The 24,188-nt window shown below is 58.7% G+C and overlaps 7 protein-coding genes across 7 annotated transcripts; all 7 read left to right on the top strand.

Annotated features, from left to right (window-relative positions):
* Positions 1-366: 366 nt before the first annotated feature.
* On the top strand, positions 367-2,157 carry LMJF_36_6525 (conserved hypothetical protein; the record flags this gene model as incomplete). The annotated part of the gene is made up of 1 exon (XM_001687193.1): positions 367-2,157. The coding sequence occupies one exon, from the start codon at positions 367-369 to the stop codon at positions 2,155-2,157; it is 1,791 nt and encodes a 596-aa protein (XP_001687245.1).
* A 914-nt stretch (positions 2,158-3,071) lies between these two features.
* Positions 3,072-3,482, top strand: LMJF_36_6523 (conserved hypothetical protein; the record flags this gene model as incomplete). Its single annotated transcript, XM_001687192.1, has 1 exon — positions 3,072-3,482. One exon carries the CDS (start codon positions 3,072-3,074, stop codon positions 3,480-3,482), a length of 411 nt encoding a protein of 136 aa, XP_001687244.1.
* Positions 3,483-5,616: 2,134 nt separating this feature from the next.
* Positions 5,617-7,506, top strand: LMJF_36_6520 (conserved hypothetical protein; the record flags this gene model as incomplete). The annotated part of the gene is made up of 1 exon (XM_001687191.1): positions 5,617-7,506. The coding sequence occupies one exon, from the start codon at positions 5,617-5,619 to the stop codon at positions 7,504-7,506; it is 1,890 nt and encodes a 629-aa protein (XP_001687243.1).
* Positions 7,507-8,293: 787 nt separating this feature from the next.
* Positions 8,294-9,493, top strand: LMJF_36_6510 (conserved hypothetical protein; the record flags this gene model as incomplete). The annotated part of the gene is made up of 1 exon (XM_001687190.1): positions 8,294-9,493. One exon carries the CDS (start codon positions 8,294-8,296, stop codon positions 9,491-9,493), a length of 1,200 nt encoding a protein of 399 aa, XP_001687242.1.
* A 1,215-nt stretch (positions 9,494-10,708) lies between these two features.
* Positions 10,709-12,760, top strand: LMJF_36_6500 (conserved hypothetical protein; the record flags this gene model as incomplete). The annotated part of the gene is made up of 1 exon (XM_001687189.1): positions 10,709-12,760. One exon carries the CDS (start codon positions 10,709-10,711, stop codon positions 12,758-12,760), a length of 2,052 nt encoding a protein of 683 aa, XP_001687241.1.
* A 4,320-nt stretch (positions 12,761-17,080) lies between these two features.
* On the top strand, positions 17,081-18,058 carry LMJF_36_6490 (putative ubiquitin fusion degradation protein; the record flags this gene model as incomplete). Its single annotated transcript, XM_001687188.1, has 1 exon — positions 17,081-18,058. The coding sequence occupies one exon, from the start codon at positions 17,081-17,083 to the stop codon at positions 18,056-18,058; it is 978 nt and encodes a 325-aa protein (XP_001687240.1).
* Positions 18,059-18,850: 792 nt separating this feature from the next.
* LMJF_36_6480 (putative histidine secretory acid phosphatase) lies at positions 18,851-20,113 on the top strand (the record flags this gene model as incomplete). The annotated part of the gene is made up of 1 exon (XM_001687187.1): positions 18,851-20,113. The coding sequence occupies one exon, from the start codon at positions 18,851-18,853 to the stop codon at positions 20,111-20,113; it is 1,263 nt and encodes a 420-aa protein (XP_001687239.1).
* Between the last annotated feature and the right edge of the window lie 4,075 nt (positions 20,114-24,188).

The following is a 24,188-nucleotide window of genomic DNA, read 5'->3' as shown; positions in this document are numbered from 1 at the left end:
TCGAGGAAAAAATAAAAGCATGCGATGAGCCCGAAGAGAGCGAAAAGGTAGCGGTGCTCACTCCAGCTGCTGCCTTTGTGGCCCTAAAGTCAAGCACGTTATTGATGAGATGCGTGGCTACGGTGCATGTGCATGGCGTTGTTTTCAACGCCCATCGTCATGCGCTCCCCTTACCGCCATCCTCCCCAGTCCTCACCATCGCTTTCTCGTGTCTACGCCCTCCCCCTTCTATTGCACCTCCCTGTTTGGCAACAAGGCTGCCCGCCTCAGCCCTATCGTAAACATCCCTACTCTCTGTCCACCTACCTGCCGCCCTGCGTGGTTCCTCTGCGAGATCTTCCTCTTTCACTTCACCTCGCTGGAACCATGGCAACCATGCTTTGTGCAAGCTGTCAACACAGCTTCCCAGAAGACATGCTGGCTCCGGCATCCTTCAGCACCCGAGTCGGTCGCTACCTGAGCCGTTCAACATCCCTCTTGTGTGCGACTCGTGGGAAGACCAGCAAGGACGACCACCGCCTCTCACAGCTCGCGCAGCTGCTCCAGCAGCTCTGCGGCGCCGTGCAGGAGGAGGCACAGCTGCTTCAAGAGCGCCAGAACGACCTCCCTGTGGCCACCTTTTCATCCTCAAGCGGCCGGACAGGACAGCCGCAGCAGCAACAGCAGCAGCAGCAGCAGCCGAGGAGCCGCGGGGGTGCCCCGCATTCCGTGTCCTTTGCGTCCCATAGCGACCGCTGCCGCGGAACCCCCAGCGCGGAGTTGTGCGGCACATTGGACGGGACGGGGCGGCTGCCTTATGTGGGTACGTCCTCCTTTTCCTTTAGCGTGGCCCCAGTCAACTCACCGCGTATCATGTTCGAAGGCTCCGTCCCGTCGTATCAGCTAAAGCGCATGGTCACCGCCTTCGACCTCGTCTCTGCCACGCTATACAACATGCTCGAGAGTCTCGCGGTGCAGTGCAGGGCGAACGTGGCACTGTTGTGGCTGCGGCCACGTCAAAACCTCTCCTCGTCAGAGCTGGTCGCGCCGTTTGTAGTTGGGTGCGACCTCTCGTCGCTGGCCAACTCGGCCCCATACTGCACCGTCGAGTTCTCCATTCCCTGCGTGGTATGCCAGACAGGCGTGGCACTCAACTTGAAACCGCAGCCGCATCTCCCGAGCACCGCGACCTCGTCCGGGTCGGACTCGATGCTAACGGAGTTGATGGAGCACACGAACGCCGCGCAGCTGCTGGTGCCGGTGCACGACCGCTACAAGGAGCGGTCTGTCGCGGCACGGGCCTCGACAGTGAATGCGTCATCAGCGATAGCGGTAATTCACTTGATCGGGTCGCCAATCAACCCCGTCCCTTTCCACCGGCACAACGAGGAGGCGGTCGCGCAAACGTCGACGCTGCTGTCCTTTATCATTTCCTCCTACTACGAGACAATGATCGCCGAGTGGTCCAACCGCTTTTACGTACCAACCACGTTGCACGCCACGGGCAAGTACGCAGCCGGGCTCGATCTCCGGGCGGAGGATAAAGTGATAGACGACTTCGCAACCGCACCGTTGCTGATGCTTCGCACCACCGTGAGCAATCTAAGCGGGCACACGAGCGCGAACGATGCGCGGGATGCCCTGAAGCTCTTGAGCCAAAACGCGCAGCGGCGGTCCGCCCCGCTTCGTCCCATGGCGACCGTAAAGGACTTGTTTCAGCACGCCACCGAGATGGAGACCAACTGGGCGTCGGCAGTGGAGCAAATAACGCGTCTCGAGCATACAGTGGCCGCGCTCAAGGAAGACCTGCTCCGTCGCGACATCAGCAACCTGCAAAAGGCACAAGATGCGCATACGACTCGTGGCACGTCAGCGGGCACCCACTCCAGGCTCACCGCTGACAAGAAGTGTGCAGTGCAGCCTCCATCGGTAGCCGTCGCGGCGCCCGTAGCAGAAAAGCGAAGCTCGCTGAGCATCGCCGGCATTAACATTCCCCTCACGCCACCGGTGCCCTACGCATCCGAGACGGCCACTATGGCGGCAGCCGCCTTCTCGTCTGCAGCCGAACCAGTGCCTCCAAGCACCGAGGTACTCAAGGCGGATGAGGTGGACTTACTGGAGGCGGTCACGCTACGACGTCTGCGGGAACTGGGCGTAGACACGTCGAGGTTTGAGTAGCAGGTCGCGCGTATGCTGCACGTTCTGGTCTCATTTGTTTTTCCTCTTTTCTCTGTGCTGCGTGCGGTGTCTAGGCTGCGGTGCCGGTTCTCGATAGAGACGGCAGGCTTCCATGCGGTTCCAGTTCTTCCCGTATTGTGTTGGCGGCATGTATAGGACGTATGTAAAACAATCCACCCAGTGTACGCGCGTGCACGCTGCGCATCTGTGTACGCCTTCATCTCACCTGCGCGTGAGTATCGTGTGTCCTCTTATTTCTGTGCAGCTTCCGTGCTGCTCTGGCGGCGCGCGTGTGCGTGTTTCTCTTCCTTGTCTTTCATCTTCTCTCCGCTCATGCGAGTTCCAGTGTGTCGGTGTATGCGCATATCGTTGTCTCGCTATGGCATGCATCGTCCTGGGACGCCGGTACGAAAAGCACATAAGACTTCATTCAATGGCGGCATCGTGCCCAGGTGAGCCGGCCCACGCCCACCGACAAAAGTGGCGTTCCTCCGTCGAGGTCACCACCTCCGGCGTCCGCGCTTCCCTTCATCCTCCTCTCATCTATGCTCTGTGCTCTCTGCTCGGGCGCATGTCAGCTTCGTACTCGCTACCCCTGTCGTCTTGCACCTCTCCTCGCTTCGTCGCTTGTGTCGGGGTTGGTTGCCGTGCGTCGCAATCGCGCCTTACTGTGGGATTCGACCGTCGCCCTCGCCGTCTGCGCGGCTGCCTCTTCCTCTCCGTACGGCGCGTTCTTTTTGTTTTGCGTTCCTGTGTGTGTTTGTGTGTGTGCGGTGGGGGGACGTCGATGATTGCCTGGGTTGGCGACCTCTGCAGGGAACACACGCACACGTTTGCTCTTCCTCTTTCTCTCTCTCTGCAATTTCTGCTCTACACGTCTAGCGAGTAAAACCATGCATCCCAATGTGGCCAAGATGCAGCCCGAGACGAGCTACAGCTGCTTGAAACGCTGTTTCATTGCCATCTTCTCGTTTTGCGCAATCTACACGACGGGCATGATTCAGGAGTGCATCAGGGCGGAGAGGACGAACAACCTGTTTCTCTATCCATCGCTGCTGCTGATCACTGCCTTCTTCTCCATGTGGGGGTACACGGCGCATTTCAAGATCCCGCAGGACCCGCTGTGGTATCGTCACCACGAGACGTACATGCTGGTTGCATCCATATTCATCTGCTTTGGGTTTGGCATGCTGATCGTGGCCATCTACCCCATCTACCGCATTTGGAGCTGCGCGATCGTCCTCCTCTGGGTGGTGCTGATCGGCAACGTGAATGGCGCCGTCACCTACATCATGAGCCACCAGAGCAAGAAGAAGTCCACATAGACCGTCTCAAGGAGTCGAAAGGAAAAATTTTAAAAAAGGTGCAGCAAAGGAATATCTCTTGCTGTTGTCCCTCCTCCACTGAGTCGGTACCTCGACATCATCCCGACGTGATCGCACGCCATGGGGTGGAGGAAAGTCGGTGGAAGGGGAAATGGGTATGTGTCCGTGTGCCGCACATGCGGGCGCTCCTCATCGCACGGTAGCACCTGCAACGCTGGTGCTACCGTCTCTCTGCGTGCGCAGATTTTTTCGGCGTTTTTCTGTGAACCTGCCTCGTCCGCCCGCCTCACTTTTGCGTTGGATTGCTCATTCTTCCCCCTTTCTCGTGTTTGCACCGGGGCCGGCCGCGGTGGAGCTGCTTGCTCTTGTTGAGACGTTTAACCGTTGTTGGTTCTCTTTGTGAAGGGTCGCTGCTCCTGATGTTGCTCGAGGCTCTAACTTTTGGAGTGGTGCGCCCCCTCCCCAACGTGTACAGCGCTCCCTCCGTCCTTTTCCACTGTCGCCTCCGCACCGCCACCAGAACGGGCTAGCGACGCGGACACTGATGATCCTCCAAAAGAAACAAAAGTGCGTGAAGCACGTGGGGGCAAGGAGAAGGCGAGGGGAGGGGACGTGCACTCGCAGGCAGCCACACACTCACAACGATACACGCGTACGTGTGCCGTTCATCTTTTTTTCCTTCATTGTCGCTATTTGACGGGGGACGCCGGCGCTCTTGTCCTTCTCGTGTCGCCACGCCTTCCTCTCCCGTTCTGCACCGCCTCCCTTTTTTTTTTGCCATTCTCCTACCTTATACATGGCCCCTCACACGGCCTGGCGCGCACGAATAACGCGTACGCACGCACGCGTGTGCGTGTCTGTGTGGCTTTCGTTGCAAAGATCGCTTGATGTCGCTTTTTTTTTCCGCGTCTCTCATACACGTCGCGTTCATGTCGCTGTCTGCTGTCCTTTCCCCAGTTTTCTTTGTGTTTTGTTTTTCTAGTGCTCTCCTCATTCTACCGTAGTGGCCTTTGTTGTCCCGTGCAGATGTGTCCGTCTTCGCGGTTGTGGCTTGATAGTGTTATGGCGGCTGTGATGGCGAGACACGCACACCTCGACGACCCACAGAAAGGCTAGGACGTGCGGCGTGGCCTCTAGACGGCAGGGAATGGGCTGCTGGTCAGCGCTTCCACATGCAAGTGCGCGTACGCGGGAGACAAGCTCCTCCACGCCCCCCCCCCCACACACACGGCCGTGTGTGTGGGGGGGGGGCGTGAGAGGGGAGAGTGCATTTCCCAACGTCCTCTCTGAATTTTCCTCTCCTTCTCTTGGCAAGGGTGCAGAGCAAGGTGGCGTACTCGTTCTTTTCGCACACTTGTACACGTATCTCCATGTACAGCGACAGGCACGAACCTGCGTGAGGGAGAGGCAGCGACCCCATGACGCGATCAGCGACACGACAACCAACGAAAACGAATCATCTCGCCCTCTCACCTTCACTACAAGATCACGATGCCGGCAATCGGTTCATCGAACGTAACGGCTTCTGACGACGTTCTCGATCGCTTGCGGTTTTGATGGATCGCGTACATGTGAGCCGCGGCTCACATGTACGCGCGAGGCGACTTCACCACGAAGACCCTGAGTAATGAGACCCGTGAATTGTTGCACTGCGCGGCTTTTCGCGCTGTCCACCGTCTCCTCCACCTTTTCCTCGTCTTTTTGTTTTGGGGACCTTCTTCCGATGTGAAAACCCAACGCGCGCTTGGCTGGTGGGGCACCCGTTGTACCTCTTCCACATACGCACACACGCACGCGTGCGCGCACTCCACGGAGCGCCGCCCTCTACGGCGAAAGCCCCATTCCGCACAGCTGACACACGCACAGACGGAGAGACGCAATGAGGACGCTGCAGAGCTCCTTGCGTGGCCGCGGCGGCCGTGGTCGTGGTGGCGGCGATAGCCGCTTCGCCGCCCGCTTCACTGACCCCCGCTTCAAGGTGTCTGCCCAGGCCAGCCGCCATCCGCACCGCCGCGCACGAGATGCGGTGGAGAGAGCGGCGCAGAGCGATCCGCGCTTTGCGAAGCACTTCCGCCCAGCCGAAAGGGAGGATGACGTAGAGGCGAGTGATGCGGTATCGACCGTTTCCAGCGACATGAGCAAACACTCGTCATCTGCCTCAGGCAGCAGCCATAGCAGGACCATCGGCGAAGAAGGGGACGACTGCATGTCGCCTCCGTCGGAGGAGGAGGCAGCTCTGGATGACGAGGCGGTTGCCTGGGTGCCTGACGAGATTGAGTTTATCGCAGCCCGTCGCCGCCTCGCCATCGTGAACTGTGACTGGGATCACGTGCGTGCCGTCGACCTCTACGCCATTCTTTTCCACGCCCTCCCACTTGGTGGTCAACTGCTCGACGTGAGTGTTTACAGGAGTGAGTTTGGCAAGCGCATGCTTGAGCACGAGAGAATGCACGGCCCCGACCTGTGGGTGCACGACGGCGACGCGGACGTCGCTGCTGATGGCGAGGGTGGCGCCGAGGAGGGCAGCGGTGGCGCGATGCCAGAGATGGTGGGGCTTCCAGAGGACGTCTCTGAAGACGCCGTCAGCGAACCCCGCAGCGACGGGTGGGCAGACGATGACCCGAGAATGATGACGGAGCAGGGTGAAGACGGGGAGTGGTTCTCAGATGGCAAGTACCGGCGGTACGAGATGGACCGTATGAAGTACTACTACGCCGTGGCCACCTTCGACTCCGCCGACACCGCCGCCATGGTGTACAACGAGCTCGACGGGATGGACATCGAGGCGAGCGGTGTCATACTGGACCTCCGCTACGTCGACGACGAGGAAATGTTCGAGAGCCCGGTAAGCCGCGCGGATCGAATCCCAGCAAACTTCAAACCACTAGCGTCCTTCAAGATGAGTGCCCTAAGCCAGAGCAAGTTCCGCATTTCATGGGACCAAGACGACGTGTTCCGTCACCAGTCCCTGCAGGACTCCTTTACCGGCACCACGGAGGAGGATGACCTGGCCGCCTACCTCGCCCCGGCAGACTCGGATGACGAGATGGACAGCAACCCACTCGACCAGGAGAAGAAAGCCCGCGAGAAGCGCAACATCCGCCGCAGGTACGCCGCCCTGTTGGAGGAGGTGGGCGGCATCCCCGAGGAACTGGAGGGCGATCGCACAGGTGATGGGCTCGGCGACCACGCCGATCTTGGCAGCAACGGTCTCGGCAACTTCAGCAACAGGGACGTGGACGACCTCGACGACAGCAGCGACGACGACTCCATTAACCACTTCAGCGACGTTGAGATGGACGGCCACGACGCCGACGAGGGAGGAGATGAAGAGGAGGACGACGAGGGGTCCGTGGTGGGAGACATGGAGGCGACGTTGGACATGGAAGCCGACACGAAAGCTGCCAGCCTGCAGCGTGACGCGCGGCTGAGGCAGATGAAGTCTGCTGACCTCGCGAAGCAGGCAGAGCTCAAGTACAAGCTGCGACGAAAGGAGATGAAGAAGTCCAAAAAGGATATGCTGCGCCAGGAGCGGGAGGCGGGGAAGGCGTACCAGGCTGCGCACGAGGCCGAGGATCGGCAGAAGCTGAGAGAGCTGATGGGCACGGGCGACGGCGCAGTGCGAGTGAGCGGCAAAGAGCGGCGCAAGGCGCATGCGAAACAGGTGAAGGAGCGGCTTGCAGAGGAGCGTGCTGTCAAGAAGAAGATGCGCGCCGCCAATCAGCTTGGCGTCACGCAGCAGGTGCAGCACACTCGGCGCGAGCAGGAGGCTGAGAAGGCAGTGGGCCAGATCGACGATCGCTTCAAGTCGAAGCTGCTCTCCGACCCGCGCTTTCATTTGGAGGTCTCGCAGAAGGACAAGCGCGTCGCCGACGACGTGACTCAGCTTGCGTCGACAGTCGCGAAGGCGCGTCAAGGCAAGCGCGGGCGTCCTGATGGCGACGGAAAGCACACCACAGCAGGCAACTCAGTAGACGACACCGTCGATTTCTTCTTGGCAAAGAAGAAGAAGGCCCTCAAGTAGCTTGACTGCGGCATGGATGTGTCGTTATGGACCTCTCCCTCCTTTCTGCTAACAAGTTGGGGTGTTGTCGGGCACATGATGCACCCGTTTCTCTTTTTGTTTCTCCCTTTTACGTAACCAGCGAATAAGTAACGGTGTAGCACGTCTGAAGAGTAAAGAAACACGGTTGTGAGTGGGGTGGAGTGCCTCCGCGTGGGGCGTGATGTGTGCTGGTATCCGCACGACGGAAGCTTAGTCGCCTCTGACGTGATCGATATAGCGACAGCGGGACAAAAATGTGTGGTGACTCCCCGCCTTCAGCTCACCCTCTTCCCAAGTCCTTCATGGAGGATGTCCGCACACGTGCCGTGGCGGTAGCGGTGGAGGCAACTGAAGCTCCTGCGACGCGCACAAGCCGGAGCGCTCTCACCACCGATTGCGCACAAGCAACCCAGTACCACAGGCTTGACCCTTACCAAAGAACCCGCGGTTTCGTGAGCCCCTCCGTCAGTCGTCACCTCCACGTCGCATCCAAGGACGTGGGCGGCGGTGCAAGCACAGCTACAAACACGCCAAGTGTGTCCGCCCCCCCCCCTTCACCTCCCTTCCATACACACACACACACACACACACAAACTCTTCCACCTTACAACGCCAAACACAAGAACTCTTCACCACATCATCGTGTTAGTGTTGACTCTGGCGGCTGCCCTTCCCTTCTTCTCGTGTCCGTGCGTGCACTTCTGTGTGCGCAGGGGGTGGTCGGTGCCGCCATCTCGCTTATCCGCTGTCTCTCTTCTCTCATGTCATGTCTGAGGCATCGACCCCGTTCGCCTGGGCGACGGTGGACGCCGCGCTCACACGCGGCAATGCAAGTGGCGCTGCTGTGACCGCGCTAGAGGGCTTGCGCGCGGCTACTTTCAGCGGCCGCGAGCAGTTCTTCTCTCAGTTGTCCTCGGTGCTGCTAAGCCGCGCGCGTGCACCGGAGACCGCTAGCTGTGTTGCAGAGGCGTGCGAGGCACTCTGGAGGATGCCGGAGTTCCGCTCGAACTCGTCGTCCGGCTCCAGCTTGACAGGCGAAGCGCTGCTGCTCGCGGTCGCTTTGGCGACGGCGTACACCACTGTCGACAAGCTCGAAAGGGCTATCTCATTCGATGCGGAGGTGCTGCAGTCCTCCGCGTTTTTCACGTACAATGGGCTTACCCCGTGGGACCGCCTGGCCTGCGTGGCCCGCGTCTTGAGGGCATCGCGAGTCACGGCGAACCCGCGCCACGCGGACTCGGCCGTGCAGAAAGGAATGTCTCTCTATCACGGCATCGCCGTTCGAGAGCGTCTCGAAAGCGGTGACGAGGAGACGCAACGGCATATTCACGCCGTTGTGTGCGCCTACCTGCTGGAGCTTGGCTTGTACCGTCAAGAGCGTCGCGATTACCTGCGCGCCTTCCAGTCCTTTTTTGTCCTGCACGAAAGCAGCGACGATGCGGCGGCGCTCCAGCGCGCTGCCCTGTGCGCCTTGTGTGTTCGCGAGGGGGAGGCGGATCGGCAGGCAGCACTGTACGGTGTCATGCAGCGAGGGAGCGCCGCCCTTCTCACACTGCCGCTGTACAACTACGTGCAGATTGCGTACAACGGTCAACTTTTCAGCGCTGCTGACGTGGAGGGCGTGCTGGCAGCGGCCGGGTCGTACGCGCCGCAACCGATTCTTCGCGACGCCCTGCGCGAGCACAACATCATCGTTCTCGCCAAGACGTTCGAGTGTGTGCACTGGCGCTCCCTCTGCTTGCACATGGACGACAAAAACATCACGGAGGGCGAGCTGTACGACCTTCTCGTGTCTATGGTGCGGTCACACCGAGTCTGCGCCGCGATTCACCACGACACCGGCTTCATCGAGTTTACCAGCGCTGCTGGGGCGCACGCGCAAATCACCGACACCGACGCATTCAAGCGCATTGCAGCGGCCGCGGCGGCAATCGCCAAGGCGCGTCCTGAACTGCTGCTAGTTTGAAGTAAAGGTGGGGAGAGCTGGAATGAGAAGTATGTGCGTCTCGCGGCGTCGGTAGGTTTCGTCCCTTGTGCTCCTGGCTCTCTCCCGGACTCTCTCATCTCCCCGGCGTTTGTCTCGTGATGATCGTCAGATCCGCTTGCTCGCGCTTGCCACAAACAACAACAAAAGAGTGTCGTGCCAAATTCGTGGCACGATGTGAGGGAGACACTTCCCTGCGTCCGCGAGAAGTCGCTTCACGCTGCGTGTGAGTTGTGACCCCCAACACTAGGTGGGAGCTCCGCTTTACTTGGCTTGCGCGCGGAGGTGGAAGGGAGGGGGGGGGCATGCGAGGGAATTCGCACCTTCTCTCTGCTGTATCCCTCACCCGCGTCGCTTTTCCGCACAGGCGCACATACGCTGACACCTACCCACCCCACCCCTACCTCTCTTGCTGTTTTTTTTTTTTCTGTGGCCGTTGCTTGTGATACCCGCCGTGGCCGTCTACCTCACCACCACCTACCTGTCTCCCTCACCTCCATCCCCCTTCCTCTTACTCGCGCGCGCACTCTACGCCAGTGCGTTCCTGGTCGACAGCTCCCTTGTGAGTCTGCGGCATACACAAGTGAGCGTGTGTGCCGTAAGAAGGGCACGAAGGAATTGTATATATTATATTTGTTTTCTTTGTTTTCGCTGCGTGTACCTGTACGTGTGTGCTCTCCTTTCTGACCCTTTTGTTGTTGTTTCTGTGCCCCACTGCTGGCGCAGAAAGCACTCATTATCCTTGTTTTCGTTTCGTTCTCCTGTCACTGTCTTCCGAACGGATCGTTGCATTCGTGTTGCGGCACGTCACGACCCCTCCCCCCCCCACACACACACACTTTTGGGTTACACAAGCACCCCGAGAAGCACGCTGGCACTCTCTCGGCGCGGCATAGATCACCTGCTGCTCGCCTCCTGTGTTGAGCGCGCTTCGACTCCGGCCTTGTTCCTAATTGTTTTTGTCGCTCTAGTTCTCTTGCCCCCCCCCCTCCCCACACACACACCACCACCACCTCCCCATCCCGTTCGGCTGCCTCTGCTTTTCTTTTGCTGGCCGTGCACGTGTCTTTCATGCGTGCACACTCTTTCACTTTCCCGCCTCTCTTCGTGCTGGTGTTGCCGCTACTGCTGCTCCCAAGAGAACACTCTTGGAACGCGACATGTGTTTCATCCTCATAGCGTGACGTGGGTTTTATTATGCATGTTTGTGTGTGTGTGTGTCTCGCTTTCGCGCTACCCTCTCACCCCCGCCAAAAAAAAATCGTTTCTCATCCCTCAGCTGCCTCATCAATGGAAAACCGAGGCAAGAATGAGTGGGGGTTTCTGGTCGTCTTGGCCGTTGGTGTCTTTGCATACTACCTCTCTACCTTGAAGCCGTCACCAGATCCGGAGAAGCGTCGGAAGGACGTCCTACGCCGGCTCCACGATGGTGCCTCCCCACGCATGCTGCTGAAAGGGGGGTTCAGCCCGGCAGAGCTTCTCAATGCCGGTGTGCCGCGGGAGGCTCTGCGCTCCGTCTACCCAGTGTCCTCGTCCATGTTGCCCTCGCGAACCCCGCGAAGGGAGGCGCGCCGCCGCTCACCCAGCACGCCAGGTTTTTCGTACGCGTACGAACCTCTGATGTTGGCGACAGACACAATGCGGAACGTCTCGGAGGCGCTCAATGACGGTCTGCGCAGCCGCAGCATGAGCACCAGTGTTAGCGACGTCCGTGAGGTCACACATGGCCACATGGCTCGCTCAACAACCGTGCTGTCGACCCGTTCATACTCGCAGAAAGCGGAAAACCTCCCAACTAGCTCTCGGCGCTCCTCCGTTCGGCTCGCGGCCCGTATGCGGCTGTCACCAGCGCAACACGAGTTTTACGACTGCAACTCGATAGAGCGAAGCAGTGCCACTCGTACCCCTGTCGGTACGGTCCGGGTGCGAGTGGCGGCCCTCTCCGCGGCAATCACATGCGGCTACTCGGGCGAATCCGCCGTCTACCACCACCCGCTCGAGGTGCTCCGCTTCCTGCATGAGGATGGCTCCAGGCTAAGTATCATGGCGGAGGACTGCAGTGCCCTTAAAAGCGGTGAGGTGCTGACAACCGAAGTGTATGTCAAGCGTTCTCTAGCGCGGGCTCGTGCCGCGGCTGATAGCGCTAAGACCTACTTCAAGGTGAAGCTCCACACCGCGGCCCGCAAGATCGCAACAACGGTGATGGAGTCGTACGTGAACATCTACGCGGGGCCCTCGCCGGTGATCCTCGCCGGCTTCTACCTTGTCAAGGACAACACAGCCTACACAATTCAGCTGCAGACCCACACGGACGCCTACGAAGAGCGGCTGGCGGATCTGCTCTACGCAGCGCAGAGCGCGCGACTGCAGGGTGCGGAGGAGACGGCGGGCAGCTGGTCTCGTGGTGGACGGGGGCGGAACGAGTACCATGTTGAAGCGGAAGGCGTCGACAGAGTGTACGTCGTGGAGACCCCCGTCGATGTCGTGGTGAGGGGGCCGACAGTTCCCCACGCCGCGCGAAGCGAGCTCATTTTGACGCCGTGCAGCAGCGGCGGTGACACCGGGGCACCGTGGCACGCTACCATAGCCGTTTGCCCGAACGCGGCGCGCGAGCACGCTGAAAGCGGAGAGAGGCGGCATAATGTAATCCAGCTGCTACAAGACGCGCACGTGTCGATCGAGCTCATAGTGTACACGGCTGACAGTGCAGCGGCAGGCACGACATCATCACCGCCGCCGCTGCCGCCTCCACTGGCGGCCGTTATGGCACGTGAGGCCACCACCGCAGACAGACAGCTTTCCAGCAGCGTGTACCGATCCGCTGAGTTGACAATGGCACTCCCACCACCTGAGCACTTCCACACTGTCGTATGCGAACACCCCTATGAGTCCTCCATGACGCTCTTCATCACCTCCGTGACTTCTGCGGAACTGTTCGAGATGGAGCTACGTCGTGTGAGCCACATGAACGAGGACTCGCTGGAGCAGCTGTTCTCCTACGTGGAGACGCTTTTCCTCACCCCTGCCCGTCCGCGACGCTCGATGAACGCCGCAGGCCAAGCCTGCTTCTCCGTCGAGGGAATCGCCGTGTCGCCGGCGAAGACAACGCTGTGGGTGTACGGGGTCCAGCTGAGAGAGGAATGCTGGCTCATTTTTCGATGGCTGTGCACCGCCAGTGCCGTGGAGTCGCCCGAACTGGAACAGTACCGTAGAGAGCTCGTCAAGAGCATCGTATGTCGAAGCGACTGAAAGAAGGACCGCACATTGACTTTCGTAAGACTGGCGAGGGCTCGGCCTTTATCCTCTCGTGCCGCCACCCTTTCCTCCACGTTCCCTCTGCCGAAGGCACCAGCTGCGTGTAGTTTTGTTTGAGCTGCTGTTGTTGTCATTGGAACTGAAGCCGCGCTGTCGGTGAACGTGAGAAACATGTCTGCTGTATGTGTGTAGCGTGTTCGTGTGTATCTGTGTGCTGCTTGTGCGCCTCCCTCCTTCCTCATTTCCGTTCGCGTGGCCCACACAGAGTAAAGACAAAGCCAAAAACGAAATAGTAGTCAGTGCTCGCTGTGTATGTGCGTGAGTCTCTTCTCCGCAGCCCAGTGCTTCACACGGCCGCATGGGAGGCTTCCTTCACGGGGATCTGAATAGGTTCAAGCAGGGCTTGCCATGTTTATGCACCGCTTGCGCTCTTTTATAATATCTGCTCCCTCACTCGCACTCTCCGTGTGAGCATGCGCCATGCGCACCGACACCGCCGCCGCCGCCCTTCTTCCTCTGCTCATCGCGTAGCCGCGAGGGCAGCGTCGTGCTTGGCATCGTATGTATGTCAGCTTTGCATGCGTACTTTTCCGTTTTGTTTGTCCTTGCCACCACATCGACAGCCCTTCGCCTTCAACCCATCCTCGCAAACTTTTTTCGTCGCTTCCTGTGAGCGTTCCCCGCTGTCACGGGGCAAAGGAGAACGCCTGGATGCGGCGCGTATATCTGTGAGTATTAGCATGCGTGCGTGCGTGCGTGACCGTGGGTGCACTGATCGAGGTTCTTGTGCTTGCCGGCACGTCACCACACACACATACAGACACACACATACACACACACACATATATATATATACGAAAGTATGAAACTCGTTCATATCGGCGGACGCCCGCCGTTGGGGAGCACTTGAGCCGCTCCTGCAGCCGTTCGTCGTTGGGGTATATGTGTCTGTGTACGCCCATTTACATCGCTGTCTCTCTCTCTCTCTCTCTCCTTGTCACTATCAACCCTACGAAGCGTTCATCATCATTGTCATCACCACCACACGCGATGGTGCATGCGAATCGGTTCCCTGCTACATGGATCGATCCCACGGTGCACGGGTTAGGTATAGGAGCTAATCGAACGGCGCCGCACGTGGTTCCGTCCCATTCAGGCGGGTGTTCCACAGGAGCAGCCGGTGTGTAGCGTCCCCTTGGAGGAGAACAGGCTTTCACGGATGACACGCTTGTACAGTGCAGCCCAGCTGGCCCTGGCACCCGTCCGTTGCTCACTCCGGAACCCTTCTGCGAATGGAGAGTAGAGACAGTGAGTCCGCATCATCTCGACAAGGAGACGCTGCAGCTCCACTTCGCAGGCACGACGTCACGGCTGACGAATGTTCAAACCGGTCCTCATGGCTCTAGAGCCAATGAAGCAGGCATCACTCGAGATGGGGGATGTGCGCGGTGGGATTGTACGGCGCCGTAGGCCACAATGACCACCATCGACGACCAGGCTGCCCAGTTCTAAATTTTGAGGAGGGGGAAAGAGGTGTGAAGCCAAGCGGGCACCGGCAAACGGTGGGCCGGGGGGGGCGTGTCCTCTGCCATGTGGTACGCGAACGGCCATCGGCAGGCCGTGCTGGATCAGCCACTTGCGCGGCTGTGTGGCTGGATGTTGATGGTTTCAGCAGTGGTCTTTGGCACGCAGTGGGAGCTGCAGAGGTGCGACGCGCAGATGGCGAAAGCGGCGGCCGTAGCCGGGGCACCGAGTGACCAGACAGATATGCAGCAGCGGCAGCCCGACAGCTCTCAAAGGGGCATGCGGGCATGACCTCGAGTGCGCACGCACATTTTCGACTGGCAGCGTAGACGACTGGCAACCGGGAGCAAGCTCAAAACGCAACCCGGGAGGGGGAGTGTGACAGGCCTGGAAGGTCGCCTCGTCGTGCATTTCCAGACACTCAACAAGAGCCAGGTAGGGGTTGACGGCCGTGCTGCAGGCCATGGACCCCGAGCTGACAGCTGTCACTCACATATTCGCCGAAACGGGAGAGCGCAACCGCGAGGAGATGTTCGAAGGACAGGCGTCCTTCTCCGGAGATCTGAAGCGGCGAGAAGGCGAGTGATCGGGGATGCAGAGATGGCGGAGCCATTGCGCTCGGCTTCTAGAGTGCTGGGGCAGAAGCCTCTTGGCGGGGCGACTGCGGCTTATCCTGTGGCCCCGCAGCCTCGATACTGCGCTGCAGAACGCAGGATATTTGCCCCGCACGTCGCTACCAGCAGCTCCATGGTAGAGCGTGACGACGGATTGGGGGGGGAGAGACGCGTAGTTTGACATACTTGCTCTTCCAGGTACAGCTGCCGCGCAACACCTCCACGCTCGATTTCGATTCTGGGACGAGGCCCATCTCGTGCCACGAGATGCGGGTGCTGCGAATGGGGCTGCGCGTTAATCCCGAGATCATGCAAGCACACACACACACACACACACACATACTCGTCGCCACCCTTGGAGGCGGTCCCCGCCTACACGTGGGTGTAGAGGCGGCCTCTTCACAGACAACAGTAGTCGCACAGATCGGCAACCTGCCCATCGCAGGGAAGGGGGAGGCAGCGGTGCGCGACCACCTCCAGCTGGTGTTGCGGCGAGTGGTGCGACCGTCGGCCACGCTGCCGACAGGAGGAGACAGTGTGCTGGCAAGCATACTTCTGTGGGGGCACCCTTGAGCGACGAACTCGATGAAGCTCCGCCTAGTCTCTGCGGCACAGCGAGAGGCGTTCTTCGGGAAGGCTGCGGTTCGCTGCGCACGCTCTGGCGATTCCAGCTTATCGGGTGTCGGTGGCTGTTGAAAGCGGCCCGAGGGGGTCACGGCAAGGCTGAACCGAGGTCGCATCGCCCTCAAGCATAACGTACAGCTGCAGTCCATCGGTGTTGCATCCACTGGACGAAAGCGACTGGTTCTCGCGCGCGATCGCCAGCTGCCCACGCCAGGTTGCGGTTACGCAGCCGACAAGGCAGACATTCAACGCTCACACCGATTCGTCCTCCGTTGGATGGGGTGACTCGTCCATCCAGCGGGGTAGAAGCTGGCCCGTAGTGGTGGGTGGTTGATGGCAGACGCGGCTGAAGCACGTGCAGCCACGCAAGGGGTTGGCTCCCTTTGAGACGCGATCCCCCTCAGATCTCGCGTACGCCCCCCCCTTTCGTGGCCAACACGTCCGCGCTTTCCGGGTGGCGTACGGGGACACGAACGCAACGTCGCCATCGACCACGAGCGGCGCCATCGCGCTGAAAGCGATGGCCTCCTTCAGAGTGTGAGCTTCCGACACGCCCCCCCCTCGCGATACAGCCTAGCAGATGCTCGGAGTCCGGCGTTGTGGCGGGCGTACGAGTTGTTTTATCGAACGCATAGTTTCTCATCCTTTTCTTCGCCGGCACTCCACGTGTAGATGCGAACGAACAGAACTTACACACACACACACGCACACACACACACGCGCGAGCACAGGGCTTTGGCATTCTCTATTCCTTGCCACCGGGTGTTCCATACATGCAGACATGTACGTGTCTATGGGTACATGGATATTGGGGGTACGGTAGGCAATGCTCCCAGCCAATGCGGACACGATCCTTCCTTTCTTTCTTTGTTTTTGTCTCTCTCTCGTCGTTCGCTCCTTTGCCTGGTTTAGGTCCCCTTTTCTCAACGCCTTTTTTTCCCCTGATCGAGCGAACTCTTCTCCGCCTCACCCCGGGTGAGCCTCCTCCAATGGCCTGAAACTGGCGACACGGCTTGCGGTTTGGCCAATAACCCACTAGCGACTAGGAGGGGCTGGAGGGAAAAGGGGTCGGACCAGGCGAAACCGAGCAGGCTGAAGGAGGTGTGAGGGATGACTTCTTACACACACGCATACACGCACACGTCGTACGTGGCCCCATGCACGGGCCAAGCAGGTACATATATCATGTGTGGATATGCCGCTTCTGATCCGTGGACAGAAATGAACATGTCCTTCGCGTGACGCTTCCACCCTCGCATTCACCCGCGGCGATTCTGGCTTCTCAGAACAGAGGTGGTACAGGACTTTGCCAGCGTGGCTTCGACGCCCACCGTCGCGCCGCGCGCTTGTGGCAGCTGGGGTAGAACCTCACGATCATCTCTCATGCTCTGCTGCTCTCCTTCAACGCCTCCCTCGCCTCGGACGCTGCGGCACCTGCGCTTTTCTGACGCGTGGCTTACGCGCCTCCATCTTCACCTGGCCCTCTCGCGGATTGAAGAGGCTACGCAAGTAATGCCGATTTATCGCTAATCCCCTCCCCCACGGCACGACTATGGCGGCCCTCCCGCAACCCTACGAGACGCGCCTGGTGGCCGTGTCTGCCTCGAGCATCAATCAGCAGCGCATCAACTACGGCAGCCGCGTGCTTTTGCCGTCAAGCGTGCTGGATGACCTTTGTCGCATCACCATGGTGTATCCCCTCCAGTTTGAGATCATCACTCCTGCTAAGAAGCGCGTCTACGCGGCTGTTCTCGAGTTCAACGCGCAGGCAGGGTCTGTGGTGCTACCGGACTGGATGTTCCAGCACTTGGGCCTCTGCGGCACGATGGTGGTGAAGGTGCAGAGCTGCAGTCTTCCACCAGGCTCCCTCGTGAAGCTCCGACCGCATCAGAAGGCTCTTGTAATGTTCGAGAATCCGCGGCACCTCCTGGAACTACGCCTCGCCCAGTATCCGGTGCTCACCAAGGGCACCACAATCGTGATCAGCTACGTGGATCGTGAGTTCCAGCTCGACTTGGTGGACATTATTGACATGAAGCAGGAGTTCGTCAATGGAATCCTAACGGTACGCGCAGACGGTGCACCGGTTGAACTGAAAGTAGACTTTGAACGACCACTTGACATGCCACCGTCGCCTCCAGAGACACCAATTTCTGCGGTCGCATCGCCGACTGGAGCCAATGTTATCGGCGCAAGCAGCCCTACTGGTGTGCAGTTTCAACCCTTCAACTTTCGGCCGCCCAGTCTCACAGACGGCCCCAAAGTGGCTGCAGGGGCACCACCGCTGAAGCACCTGCCAGGGCAATCTTCCTCCTCGTCCTCCGGACCAAAAGGCAGCAACTCTGCCGCCGAGCCAGAGCAGCCTACCTTTGCCGGCACGGGCCGAACCCTAAGTGGGGTCCTCCCGTCTGAGAATCAGACGAACGAAGCTTCAGCAAGTGCCCCTGCCGTGCCGCTGGCTGCGCGCCCCTCTGCGGAGGAGCTCCGTGCCATTCGACTGAAGGCCCTCGGTGGAGGGGGGCGCTCATGAGGCCCTCCTATTCATGTGTATGTGTGTGCATGTGTAAGTTTGTCTGTGTGTGTGTGTGTATGTGTGTGTTGCCAGACCCTCTACCCACCTCTCTCCCACCACATAACGCACCACACCTTTTCTAGCGTCTTCAGAAGCAAGAACAAAGAATGGCGTAGAAAACTACACTTGTTGGTCAGTAGATTCATCCATGACACTGCTGCATGTTCCGCGGTTTGCCGCGCTGCGTGCGCACCCGCGTGTGCAAGTGCGTTTTTCAAGCGCCGTCATGTTTGCTCGAACCCCCACACTACTGCGCACTCAACGATTATCTGCGTCCCACCGGAACCCCTCAAATCGACCATTTCTATCACTCCTTCTCTCCCTCCCCTGTGCTTCGCTTTCTTCGGCTGCGCCGCCGCCTGCGCGAGATCATCCACCTGTCCTTTTCCTTTGTACGCCGCCTCTGCTTGTTTTTCACGATCAACTCTACCGGCGCGTATGACTTGCTCTTTTTCATAGACTGAAATGCCCGTTTTCATCGCCCAAACCATCTCAGCGGTACAGTATCTCTGAAATCACAAGCACACAACGCTAATATTCGCCTCTTCCTCTTTTTCGACACCCACGTCTCGCCGACATCTCGTCCCTCTTTTTTCCCAGCTCCTCTCACCTCCCTGAGCGCGTACCCGAGGGCGGCAAGAAGAGAAAGGAACACAAATACGGCAACCATGGCCTCGAAGCCCATCCGTGTGCTGGCGGCCGCCCTGCTGGTTGCAGCGGCCGTGTCGGTCCACGCGCCTCGTGGTGCGCATGGTGCAGGTGGTACACCGCCACGGTGAGCGCAGTGCACTGATCAACGACAACAAGACGGAGATTTGCGGCACCCTGTACCCGTGCGGTGAGCTGACCGGCGAGCGTGTCAAGATGGTCCGTGCTATCGGCGAGTTTGCCCGTAGCCGCTACAACGACCTCTCATTGGTGGAGAGCCCTCTCTGCCCGTCGACGCAGTACAACTCCTCTCTCGTGTACACCCGCCCCACCCACACCCAGCGCACCATCCAGAGCGCGACCGCCTTTCTGCACAGCCTCTTCCAGGACGACTACTTCTACCCGGTCGCGTACTCGGTCAACAGAACGACCGACATGCTGCTCAGCACCGACGCGGTGCCGTCCGTGGTGGGCCGCAGCTGGCTCGACAACCAGGCGGTGTATCCGGGCCTTATGGAGGTGAACGCCGCCTGGTTCAAGTATGTCTTCAGCTGGAACCACACGAGCAAGCTCGATCTCACGCAGGGTTCCGCCTCGCAGAACCTTGAGCAGGCGATGCTGGCCAACATCAACGCCCCCCCCCGCCTCTCTCCGTCGTATAACATGTTCCATTACAGCGCTCACGACACAACGGTGACTCCCTTCGCTGCCACGTTCGGTGACCAGGGCAACACGACGATGCACCCGCCCTTTGCGGTTACCAGCTTCGTGGCGCTGCTCCAGGACACCGCGGATGCCAGTGGCTGGTACGTGCGGCTCATCCGCAGCAACCCCGTGAAGGTAGCCAGCGGCACCTACGTCTTCCGGCAGACAGGCATCGCGGTGCACTGCTTCGACGCAACCGGCAACAGGTACCGCGTATCCACCGGCATCTGCCCACTGGATGACTTCCGCCGCATGGTCGACCACTCACGCCCCGCTGTGGCTGACGGTCACAGCGCCATGACGCATGCTCAGTACAGCAACATGGGCTCCCCGCGCACCATCGCCGACAACAAGCTGGTGCCGTTGCGCTGCTGGATCTACCGCTACGCTTGCCCTAGCAAGTCATGCCCGGGCTCCTACATCCTCTCCGCGGTCGACCACCAGTGCTACCCCCAGACCGACATTCCGAACTCCAGCAGCAGCGAGGGCACAAGTTCATCGGATGTCTCTTCCTTCAAAAAGCCTGCGAACTGGATGCCGCGCGTTTCCTCGCCGGAAAAGAGCCGCCACATTGCCGCGGACATCCTCCGCGGCGTGACGAACGGTGTTACGGTCGGTGCAGCCGTCCGAAAGCACGATGAGTACCGCAGACATTGTTAACAGTAGCATAATGGCATGTATCTCTTCTGTGCATGTTTGAATGGAGAGGACCCTTCTGTGCAGTGTGCATTGCTTCCAGAAAGTATCATAGTCGTTCGCTCCGCCCCGTCGTCTTTTCATATTGATCTCTGTTCTCTCATAATGCCTTTGTGTGCTCTGTGTGTGTGCGTGTGTCGCTGTAAAGCCGTCGATGCCATCTTTCTTACCTTCTGTATCACTTTTTTCTTTATTATTATTCCTTCCTTCTCCGTGCGTCTCTCCGCAGTAGATGTACGACAAAAAATGGATCACTAAATGACATATCCATGTGTATGAATTTCTCTGTGCGTATATACATATATATATATACATATATGTATACGCACAGACACACACACACACACATACGTGCATACACTTCTCTAGCGCAGAAGAGATGCGCTACCAAAGACAGTCATGCATGTTTTTGTGCACCGTAAAATATATGTATAAAACGTATAAAACACAAAAAAAAGAACGAAAAAAATAGAAACGTTTTCGTTTTTTTCACTCCTTCTTCTGTGTTTCCTGTTTAGCTTTTTTTTCCGCATGTGTGTGTACGTGTGTGTGTGTGTGTGTTTTGGTGTATGGAGGTGAGGCATGAAAAGAGTACAACAGAAACGAGAACGCCACTTAAAATGGATGTTCGTGTTCGCCAAGGCTCTCAACATGTTCTGTTGTTTGCATATGTTGTGTGTGTGTGGGAGGGCGTGGGGTTGTGTCATGTCCACACACCTACTCCGGCCGATGCACATTGTGATGCTCCTCCTCTTCGTTTTTTTTTCTTAATGATGGTGCTGTGTTATTGTAGTCGCGGCTTTTGCATGCGCACGTAAATGTATGCGATTTGGGAGTGTGCGTATGTTTTTTCGTTTTGCGTGCAGAATTTGTGCATGCCATTTTATCTTTTTCAGCTTTGGTCATCTCTGCGGAGCACCGAGTTCGTCGTCTCTATATAGTTGCGCATCTGATGCTGTGGTCGCTGTGATGGTGATCTCACTGTTCTATTCCTTTGTTTTATTTGTGCACCCCGTCACTAGCGCCTCTCGTTACCGTCTATCTTCGGTCCTTGCGAACTGGAACGCAAGGGCGAATCCAGCAGGCTTGCCGACTTGGCAATGCCAGAGGAGCCGCCGCCAACTGCATGCATCACGGACTTGGTCGCCGGTCTCAGACGCCACGCCGACATGCCGCGAAACCCCGCTACACGATGCGGCACGCGACGACAGGAGGTGGCCGGCGGTGGCAGCATGGCGTGCAGACAGTCTGCGGCCCGCCACACCGCTAGAACTGTAGCACCTCCCCCCCCCCTCCACCACACACACACACACACACACACCACTCCTCAGGTGCCGTTTGCTATGAGGGCGTCCGAGCAGGCGTTGCGCCGGGTGTGCTACGCGCGATTTGCCGACAGCTCGAGGCTCAGAGCACACCTCATTTCACGCCATGGTCATGCACGCAGCGACCAGAGTACGCACATCTCGCCCGCACCGCGTGTGGCCCCTCCGTCGGGTGTCCATCGCTGCGCCCCTATGCCCTTCTTCAGGCTGACACGCTATGAGCCCTTTGTGCGCCGGCGCACGTCTCTGCGCGGGCCCCTTCCGCTTGGCATACCCACGCCTGGCAGAGGCGTGCAGACTCAGGAGAGGGTGGAATGCCCCTGCCGCCACAGACTCATGGCGGCGTCCCACCTGTCGTGGCGCATGCGAGGGCCAGCCATGCAGACACGCCTCCCCCACCCTCTCGGCGGCACCCACGGACGTGGGGGATGAAGACAGCGAGCCCGCCAGACAACACCGCTGCCAGGTGGTGTGCCGCATCTGCCCGAGGCACGCGGTCGTCAGGAGAGCGCGAGTGATGAGCGAGAAAGGCGCGAGGACGTCCACACCGAGGAACACCACGGTGCACGTGCGCGCACTGTGCGGCACCTCCTTCATCCGACCAGGTGGGCTGATGAGGCGCACGTGCCAGCCGCACCACATTGCAGGATGCCGCGGCTCGAGGCCCCTCAGCGCGAGGCCTGGCACACAGGCAGGGTGTGCAGGGTCTCTCAGAGGGAGCCTGGCCGGAGGCTGGCCGACCTCCTACCTTCCCCGACCCTCCGAGGAAGGGAAAAAACGCCTTCAGCGGTGGTTCGGGGCACGCTTTCTTCTGTACACTTTAATGGAAGCCCGCCGGTGTTGAGTCGAACGGCCGTGTTGGTGTGCCAAGCAATTTTTTTTTCTTTGCCTATTAGTGGGGCCACGCGCTTCTTCTGGCATTCGTCGCCTCCTCGATAGTTTCATTTCTATACGTTTTTTTTTGTTGTGCGTTCTTACTGCTGTGCGTCGACGGGCCGCTCCTCGCTCTGCGTGTAATATATATATATATATATATACATTATATGTGTATGTAATCATATATAGGCGCGCGTCGTGTCGTGTGGTCTGTCGATCAAGTAAGTTGTACAGAAGGGAACAGGGAGAGGCGGCTATAGTGCATCGCACAGTACCGCCCCATCGGCGCGCATCATTTCGCGAGAAGCATCCGTGGCAACAAACAAACGAAAAACGAAGCGACTCTTTAAAAACTCTGTTGAAGTGGTTCAAATTGATCTTCAGCTCCTGTCGCTATTTCTTCTGATGCGCCACGCTCCCCCACCGGCCCTCCTCGCTATGCCCTACCTCGTCCTCTCCCCAGGCCTTCACACGTACCACTTCACTTCGAATTCGATAAGAGGCGGAAAAAAAGAGGAGCTGACAGAGGTGCACCCGCGCCCTTTCCTGCTCTTGTCGCATCCGCCCGTCACCTTACTTTAAGGCCCTTTCGTTTTCTTATGTGTGGAAGCGTCAGGTCCAAGCTGGCCAGAAGACATGAGATAGGTGGCCGGTGAGTGTGGAGCAAACTGCATCATTGACAAGTATGTTTATTCGTTTCTTTTTCGCTGTTCGGCTCTCCATCCCGCGCACGCGCGCACGAGTCGAACGCCAGGACGGTGAATGAGGTGTACAAGAGTGTGCACAAAGGTGTGATCGGCTCTGACGGCGGCTGCGGTGGTCGGCAGCAGTGAGACGCGTGTGTGACGCCCACGAAGGAGACAGCTGAAACCGTGCGCACCGCGTCAAGAGCGGAGCGATCAACCTCACCCCAAACCGAAGTGACAGCTCTGCGGTGGCGCGTTGTAGGGTTTCGGCAACTGCTGTTGCGGGGAGGACGCCTGCTCGCGTCCTTCGCCTGCTGCGCTCCGAACTGATCCTTTTTCTTGTTTCAATTTTTATTTTTGTTCTTGGCATGTCTCGCTCGCTCACTCTTTGTTTTCCGTCTGCCATTTGACAGCGATCTGTTTTCTCTGTTGTGTTCCTCTTTCTGTCGAAGTTGCTCTTGGCCGATCCTATCTGTCGTTTACACACGCCTGGCGCTGTCACAGCCTCGTCTCTCCTCCCGTCCCCTTCTCTTCTTTCGCCTTTCCAAAACCCCGTCGCTGCCGTCGAGTGCATTGTCTATCAATGATCTCACATCTGTGGGCGCGCCTTGGTTCGAGAAGCTTCAGATGATGAACATGGCCAGCGTCACGCAGCCTGCAGGGTAGCGGTTGGAGGCAGAAGTGAAGGAGAGCGAGGGGGAAAAAGTAAAAGGGGCAAAGAGAAGCAGCGGCGTTGATTTGGTTTCCAACGACCTCACACGCTCTAGTCTTGCAGGACGCACTTTTCAACATACCTGCTGGCATCCTCCTACAATTACAAGGGCACCTCGTTCTCTTCCTTGTTTACGGTGTCAGGTCCCGCCCTACCGCTCTCAAAATGTTCCTGCTGTTTGTCGGGGTCCACTTCCCCCATCCCTCTGCCAAGAATGGCTCGGCACCGTCGAAGCGGTCCCCTGCGATGGCGCTGACGGAGCTGCTCAAGACAAGGGGCACGGCGCGCGACTCTCTCTCTCTCCTCTGCTTGTCCTCCTCTCGACGCCTGCTCCACAGCCTTTTTCTGTTCACTGGCGTGTCGCGTGCAGCGATCGGGAATGGCACGGATTACGCAAAGAGGAGGGGCTGCTAAAAAATATATATGCACAAGACAGAAAG

This window comes from Leishmania major, chromosome 36 (genome assembly GCF_000002725.2).
Source record: "Leishmania major strain Friedlin complete genome, chromosome 36".
In the NCBI taxonomy this organism is placed as follows: Eukaryota; Euglenozoa; class Kinetoplastea; order Trypanosomatida; family Trypanosomatidae; genus Leishmania; species Leishmania major.
The sequence above is the reverse complement of the archived record's forward strand: the minus strand, read 5'-3'. Positions and strand labels throughout refer to the sequence as shown.